At 45.6% G+C, this 7,884-nt stretch overlaps 1 protein-coding gene across 1 annotated transcript in view; it reads left to right on the forward strand.

Annotated features, from left to right (window-relative positions):
* FAM3A (FAM3 metabolism regulating signaling molecule A) overlaps positions 1 to 7,158 on the forward strand; it is a 99,216-nt gene extending 92,058 nt beyond the window's left edge. The window contains exon 10 of the mRNA XM_082262908.1: positions 6,637 to 7,158. Within this exon, the coding sequence (XP_082119034.1) occupies positions 6,637 to 6,735 (99 nt within the window). The 3' untranslated portion in view covers positions 6,736 to 7,158. The remainder of the gene's footprint in view (positions 1 to 6,636) is intronic.
* The last annotated feature ends 726 nt before the right edge of the window (positions 7,159 to 7,884 follow it).

A 7,884-nucleotide genomic window follows, 5' to 3' on the forward strand; every position in this document is an offset into this window, starting at 1 on the left:
GACAAACTCAGGACTCTTCAGGAGGAAGTCAGGTCCCTCAGGGACGTTCCACACTCGTCTCTGCGGACGTGTATGAGATGTCTGGGATTGATGGTCTCGGCTTTCGAGGCGTTTCCTTTCGCGCAGTTTCACACGCGGGGTCTCCAAGCGGAGATCTTGTCCAAGTGGGACGGGCGACCTCAATCTCTGGATCTTCAGATCTCGTTGAGTCATCGCACCAGGGAAAACCTCCTGTGGTGGCTCCAGTCCCCGTTGGTGTCCGGGGGCAAGTCGTTTCGTCCGATCTCGTGGACGATAATCACCACGGATGCCAGCCTGTCGGGCTGGGGTGGTGTTCTGGGCGTTCTGTCCGCCCAGGGGACCTGGTCGGAGGGGGAGTCTTCCCTCCCGATCAACATTCTGGAATTGCGTGCGATAAGGCTCTGTCTTCATCGCTGGACGGACCGGCTGCAGGGCTGCCCGGTTCGGGTGCAGACGGACAATGCCATGGCGGTGGCCTACATCAACCACCAAGGGGGCACCAGGAGTGCCCGAGCGGCTCGAGAAGTGGCCGACATTCTGTCTTGGGCCGAGACTCATGTCCCGGCGATAACGGCGGTTCACATTCCGGGAGTGGAGAACTGGCAGGCGGACTATCTGAGTCGCCAGACCCTGGATCAGGGGGAATGGTCTCTCCACCCGGCTGTCTTCCAGATGTTGTGCGCGAAGTGGGGTCTTCCAGATGTGGACCTGTTCGCGTCTCGCCTCAACTACAAGGTGAAGAGGTTCGTGGCAAGGACGCGCGACCCTCGGGCGGACGCGTCGGACGCGTTAGTGGCCCCGTGGCATCAGTACAGGCTGATGTACGCGTTTCCACCGATTCAGTTGCTGTCCCGGTTCCTTCGCAGGTTACACTCGGAACGCAGCACGGTGATTCTTGTGGCACCGGACTGGCCTCGCCGGTCCTGGTACGCAGACCTCGTGAATCTGGCGGTCGACGCCCCCTGGCGTCTGCCTCTTCGGGACGATCTACTGTCTCAAGGACCGATTTACCATCCTGCTTTACAGTCGCTGGCTTTGACGGCCTGGCTGTTGAGACCGAGGTCCTGAAGGAGAAGGGTCTCTCTCCAGAGGTTGTTCATACCTTGATCAACGCGAGGAAGTCTTCCTCGGGAAAGGTTTATTACCGTACTTGGAAGGCCTATTTTGCCTGGTGTGAGTCCAGGGGGTTTTCACCCCGCACGTACTCGGTTTCCCGTGTGCTGTCTTTCCTTCAGACGGGTGTCGATCAGCGTTTGGCGCTGGCTACGATAAAGGGTCAGGTGTCTGCGCTGGCCGTTCTGTTTCAACGTCCCGTAGCTTCCAACTCCTTGGTTGGCACTTTTATTCAGGGTGTGCGGCATCTGGTTCCTCCTAGGAGGGATCCCTTGCCCCCTTGGGACTTGAATCTAGTCCTGTCTGTGTTACAACGTGCTCCTTTTGAACAGATCAGGGAGATCTCGTTGTCTATGTTGTCCAAAAAGGTCGCCTTTTTGGTGGCGATCACTTCGGCTCGCAGAGTGTCGGAACTGGCGGCTTTGTCCTGCAAGTCTCCGTACCTGGTTGTTCATTTGGATAAGGTGGTCTTGCGACCTAATCCTTCTTTTCTGCCGAAACGAGTTTCGGAGTTCCATCTTAACGAGGATATTGTTTTGCCTTCGTTGTGCACGAAGCCTAAACATCCTAAGGAGGTGAGATTGCATTCTCTGGATGTTGTTCGAGCGATTAGGGTTTACCTTAAATCGACTGAGTCTTTTCGAAAGACGGACTCCTTGTTTGTTCTTCCAGAGGGTCCTCGGAAGGGCATGGCGGCTTCCGCCTCTACCATTGCCAAATGGATCAGGCAGACCATTGAACAGGCTTATGCCTTGCAGGGGAAGGTTCCCCCTGTGCCTGTGAAGGCGCACTCTACTAGATCTCTGAGTACGTCTTGGGCCTGTCGTCATGGGGCTTCTGTAGCCCAGGTGTGTAAGGCGGCGACTTGGTCGACCGTGCACACTTTCACAAAATTCTACAAAGTAGATGTTCAGGCATCGGCGGATGCTTCCTTTGGCCGCAAGGTTCTTAGTGCGGCTGTTCCCTAGGGTCCCTTGTTGGGGACTCCTGGCTGTTGGGATAAGTTTTGTATCCCCTGGTTTTTTGTCTTTTCCTGGGTTGTTGCTCCTGTTGAGCACTTATTTTTGCTGTTGCCCAGCTAGTTTCCTTCCTTTGGTAAGGTTCCTTTCTTTGATGTGGAGACTGCGTTGCCTTTCGGCGCGGATGCGTTTCCCACCCCTCATGTTTGCACTGCTTTGGGACGTCCCCATATGTGACGAATATGAAGAGGCGGCGACTGTCGGAGGACGTAAGAGAAAACGGAATTTTTGTAAAATCTTACCTGTAAAATTCCTTTCTCTGAGTCCTCCGACAGTCGCCGCCCCCGCCCCTCTTTGGGGTTTGAATGTATACTCTACTGCTATTCCACTAAAACTGAGATATGGTTGCAGGAAGTAGGAGGGTATTGACTGAGGGGACCACCCCTTGAGGGTGGGATATGTTAAAGCTTTATTGTTAACATATTCTGTTGCCTAGCTACTCCTTCGGAGCAAAGTCTAATACCCCATATGTGACGAATATGAAGAGGCGGCGACTGTCGGAGGACTCAGAGAAAGGAATTTTACAGGTAAGATTTTACAAAAATTCCGTTTTTTTCCTGTATATCAGTGTGTTCCTACCACTAAATCACCCTTATTACTTAACTCTACTTTGCCTGAAAGTGTAGAGCATCACTTTATCAGTAGACTTACTGGGGGCAACGCTTGGCACCAAGATTATAAATTGATAGCTGACCTCTTCACTATACTCTTTCCAGGCTGATCAACCAGTTAAGGCAGGGGTCCTCAAACTATTTAAACAGGGGGCCAGTTCATTGTTCCTCAGACCGTACACAGCACATATCTTATTTGTAGTGCAAAAAAACAGGCCCCGCCAGTGCCCATCAGTGCAGCACCCCCCCCCCCCCCCGCCAGTGCCCATCGGTGCAGCCCCCCCCCCCCCCCCCCCCCCCGCCAGTGCCCATCGGTGCAGCCTCTCCACCCGCCTGCCCCTTAGAATTTTGTCTGATTCAAGGGAATCTGATGAATATTGGGCCATATATGGCCAGTTCAGTAGTAGTAGATTCCTTGGGCCATGATTTATAACTTTGTAATGGTCCTTTTTAATGGTTAAGTTCACCTTTTCACAAAAATTGAAGAAGTGAACTTACTCCAGATAACTTGATCACCTCTCCAAACCCAGCTGCACATAGCAGTTATGAAGTTATGCTGCTGATATAGCGGTCTGTAAACTGTACAACGCAATACGTAACCCCAGAGTGTGAGTATCCATCATAATTCTTACAATGGCAAGCTCTCACTGAGCGCAGCCAAGTGATCGTGACCAATCCGATGCACATCTGAGGCTGTTTCTTCTGGTAATGTGTCTCAGATTAAAAAAGTGCTTCTCATTCGTTAGCATGGTCACGGTCATGACTGTGAGCACTTGCCTTTGGGAGCATTTTGATGGTTACTCCCTCAGGGGCTGTGTATTGTGATGTACATTGGCAGCACAAGCCATCACGAATGCTTTGAGCTGGAGCCCCAAAGAGATTGGCTTCCCAATCTTGAGATAGCGACACCCCAAAATGGTTCACAAAACGCAGTGTGATCGACAGAATTGGATCGCATAGGCTTTTTTTTTTTTTTTTTTTTTTTTCTGCATTTTTGAATTTTTCCTGAAAAGATGTCCAAAGCCTGACAACCGATTTACTTTGAGGCTTTATTCTCACCTGTGCAGTGTAAGTTCATCTTTTCAGGAAAAATGAAAAGGTGAATGTACTTTTTAAAATGCACAGGTGCTAAAAAAAAGCCTATGAGATCAGATTCTGTCAATCACATTGCGTTTTGTGCACCATTTTGGGGTGTCGCTATCTTAAGATTGGGAAGCGCACAGGATTCGCTGTGTTTCCCGTACCGCATATACTGTATGTGAACTGAGGTTTAAACTAAATCTGCGGTCAAGCTATGGACATTCAAGTGTATACATATTCTTAACCATAAGTAAATGCGCTTTAAAGAATAAGTTCACATTTTCTAACGTGTTACAGATGCGCTGGCCCCTGCTCCCCCGTACTGACCACTAGCGGGGGAGCTTGTGTTCACCCCCCCCCCCCCCCCCCCGCTAGCTGTCAATCTGCACAAAATACAGCCATGCAGGCATTATCCATTCACACTGTGGAAAACTACAAGGCCGACAGCCTTTGTGGCTGTCGGATTATAGTTCTCAGTGAACTACCACGGCGCTGTGGTAGTCCAAGTCTTCCTGTCACAGTATTACATAGTTGCATAATTAGGTTGAAAAAAGACAGTCCATCTGGCTCAACCAATAAAAAATGAAAAACAGATTTTTTTTAAGGTACAGACAGACACTCTCACATGGTCTCGGCGGCGCTCGCACGCCACCAGAGCCGCGCTCCCACTGTGATTAGACACAGTGGGAGCCAGACCGCAGGAGGAGTGAGCGCAATCACCGCCGGCCTCCCGCAGTCTTCGGGGAAACTAACAAGAGAGCCGCCTGTCTATGTAAACAAAGCAGACGGCTCTCCTGTCAGCTAAGCTGAAACACCAATCCCTGTTTGCCTTTCACAGAGACCCCCCCCTCACACACACAGTTAGAAAGCACAATTAGGCTCACACTTTAACCCCTTGATCATCCTCAGTATTAACCCCTTTCCTGCCAGTGTCATTTATACAGTAACAGTGCATATTTTTTAGCACTGATCACTGTATTGGTGTCACTTATGCCCCATACACATGTGCAGATTATCTGCAGACTTTTGTCTGCAGACTTACCAAAACCATATAATATGAGATCAAACCTAAACACTTTCAATTTGTATGCAATCCGGCAGGCCCTTGCACTACATAGAAAAGGTAAGTCTGCAGACAAAAGTCTGCAGATAATCTGCACATGTGTATGGGGCATTGGTGTCAGATTTGTCTGCCGCAATGTTGCAGTCCCGCTAAAAATCGCTGATCACCGCCATTACTAATAAAATAAAAATAAAAAGTCCAAAATCTATCCCATAGTTTGTAAACGCTATAACTTTTGTGCAAACCAATTAATATACGCTTTTTGGGAGTTTTTTTTTACCAAAAATATGAAGCAGAATTAGCCTAAACTGATAAAAAAAAAAATTGTTTTTTTGAATTATTTATTTTATTGGGAATGTTTTATAGCAGAAAGTAAAAAAAAAAAAAAATATATATATATATATATATATATATATATATATATATTTTTTTTTGTTTATAGCGCAAAATCTAAAAACAGCAGAGGTGATCAAACACCACAAAAATAAAGCTCTATTTGTGGGGAAAAAGGACATTAATTGTATTTGGGTACATCGTCACACGACTACGCAATTGTCAGTTAAAATGAACGCAGTGCCGAATCGCAAAAAAAAATGGTCTGGTCATTAAGGGGGTAAAACCTTCCGGAGCTGAAGTGGTTAAAATAAGCCCTCACTAATGTCCAATAAATAATAATTTAAAGGGAAAATTGTACGGCGTTCAGCCAGTAAATAAACTTTAAAACAAGCCTTCATTTATTTATCTGCAGGCACTGTAAAGCAATTTCTTCTCAAAAGTCACAGCAGAAGCACTGAAGTAATTTAAGTTGGGTCTCTCATCTGCTCAGCTTACTTTTATCATTCTTCCAAATATTCTGAAACAAACCAAAAAATCGGTGCAAAGCACCTGTCTCCTGCGCTCTGAGAGGTGACCTTTTAACCACATCCAGCCACACTCATGCGGCTACCAGAGACCTTTTTCTTGGCATCACTTGCATGCTTTGGCCTTGCAGCCCCTTACAAGACCAGGGTAGTCTGGGACCACTGAAATCGAAAAACAACCACAAGGGCGCACAGGCCTAGTGCATTATCCTCTAAAAAGGTTTTATTGAATAAAAGGTATAAAAATACTCACAAATGAGTTCTTGATACAAGCATATCAAATGGGTATATTGCCATCAGCATCAAAATCAAAGGGTGTATCGTCCTCTGAAGCTGGAAAGGCTTACGCGTTTCAAGGCTTAGCCTCTTCTTCAGAGCCAGAGTCCCAATTTGATATGCTTGTATCAAGAACTCGTTTGAGTATTTTTATACCTTTTATTCAATAAAACCTTTTTAGAGGATAATGCACTAGGCCGGTGCACCCTTGTGTTTGTTTTTCGATTCCAAATATGCTGCTCTGAGTTTACAATGGAGACTTGGAAGTCTTGTAAGTCATTGTTGGAAGAGGGGACAGGTTGAGCTGAGCTTAGTCATTGCTGGGAGGGGAGAGCAGGGGGAGCAGAGCTGCTGAGTGGGCCAAGTTGAATGACTACAGTGCCTCTTCTGAATTTTAGAGGAATATTTTTTTCCATTCACTAGTATAACTGATAAGGTTTCTTTCAAATTCATTCTTGTAAAGGACAACCAAACCTACACCGAATTGTGCATACTGTACATGTTTGCTGGGAACAAATGTCTTTATGGCTTTGTTTAAAATGTAACCAAGTCATTAACAGTGGTTTTCATGTATTTGCTTTTCATTCCAACAGTTAATGAAGAACAGTAAAAGCACCAACAAGTACGAGGGTTGGCCTGAGGCTGTGGAGCTGGAGGGCTGTGTGCCCCAGCGTACCCTAGAAGTTGAATAACAACATACAGACTATATTGTAATGGAACAAGTGTAACCCAAGCGGGATCTTGTGTACACTGGCGGATTTTGCTAACCAGTTTTCTTCACATTTGTACATTGTTGGCCCATAGCTGCCTATATAGTTTGCACATTGTCCAGATAGCGATGCCACTTCATTGGTTTTGTCTTCTCCATGCTGTACAGAAGAGCCACGGTCTGCTTTCTGGGCGAGGAATACAAAATTAAACCTAACTTCTCTTCAGATTTTAAAGATGCCGCTCACCAGTCAAGATCAGAGGTTGGAAGATTGAATTACCGATAATCAAACATTTTCTATATACATCTGAAATTTTATCATCCGATCTTAATCCACAAATTAGGAAAACGAAGATAAGAGATGGACCAGATCTAAAACTCATTTAAACTCCGCTACGCAAAATGTTGTTCAGCAACTCATAACCTAAACAAAAAGTTTTCAGCGACTCATGCAAACAAAAAGGTTTTCAGCGACTCATGCAAACAAAAAGGTGTTCAGCAACTCATAACCTAAACAAAAAGGTGTTCAGTGACTCGTATGCAATCAAAATCTTGTTCAGTGACTCATACATGGACATGCCTAGTATTTGGATTTACCCAGCTGTGTCAGGGCATCAGAGCAGTGGCGCATTTAGTTTGAGGAGACATTAAAGAGGTAGGAGTCCTGAATTTCAAGATATTCATGCTTACCATATTAGCATTCAAAGGAAACCCTTCCTCCCCTTTCAAATCGTCTTAACTATTTTGTTAAACAATAGAAACTATTTAAATATTGACTTAATTTGACTTAATTGCCACTGATTGCAAGAGCAGGAACTAAGTTGTTACACGTCCGCCTTAGTGGCTCAGCAGCAATATTTTAGGTCAGGTAAGTCCCAGTATGCCTTCAACTTGAACAATTTAAGTATAAAGATTAAGGGATGTGGTGTGCTGTCCCATTAGGTCAGCTGAAGCCTTTGCTAAGAATGTTTTAGGTCAGTCAAGCTCTGGCAAATATCCCATAATAAAAGTACCACAGATACTGAAAAAATTATTTTAATAAATATGGCAAATAAAAAAGGAAAACATAATGATATGAAATCGGCTTCTATAGGGCAAATATAAAAGTAAAATAAAAATAATATGAAATCGG

This window comes from Pelophylax lessonae (assembly GCF_965119305.1).
Source record: "Pelophylax lessonae genome assembly, chromosome: 7".
Lineage (NCBI taxonomy): Eukaryota > Metazoa > Chordata > Amphibia > Anura > Ranidae > Pelophylax > Pelophylax lessonae.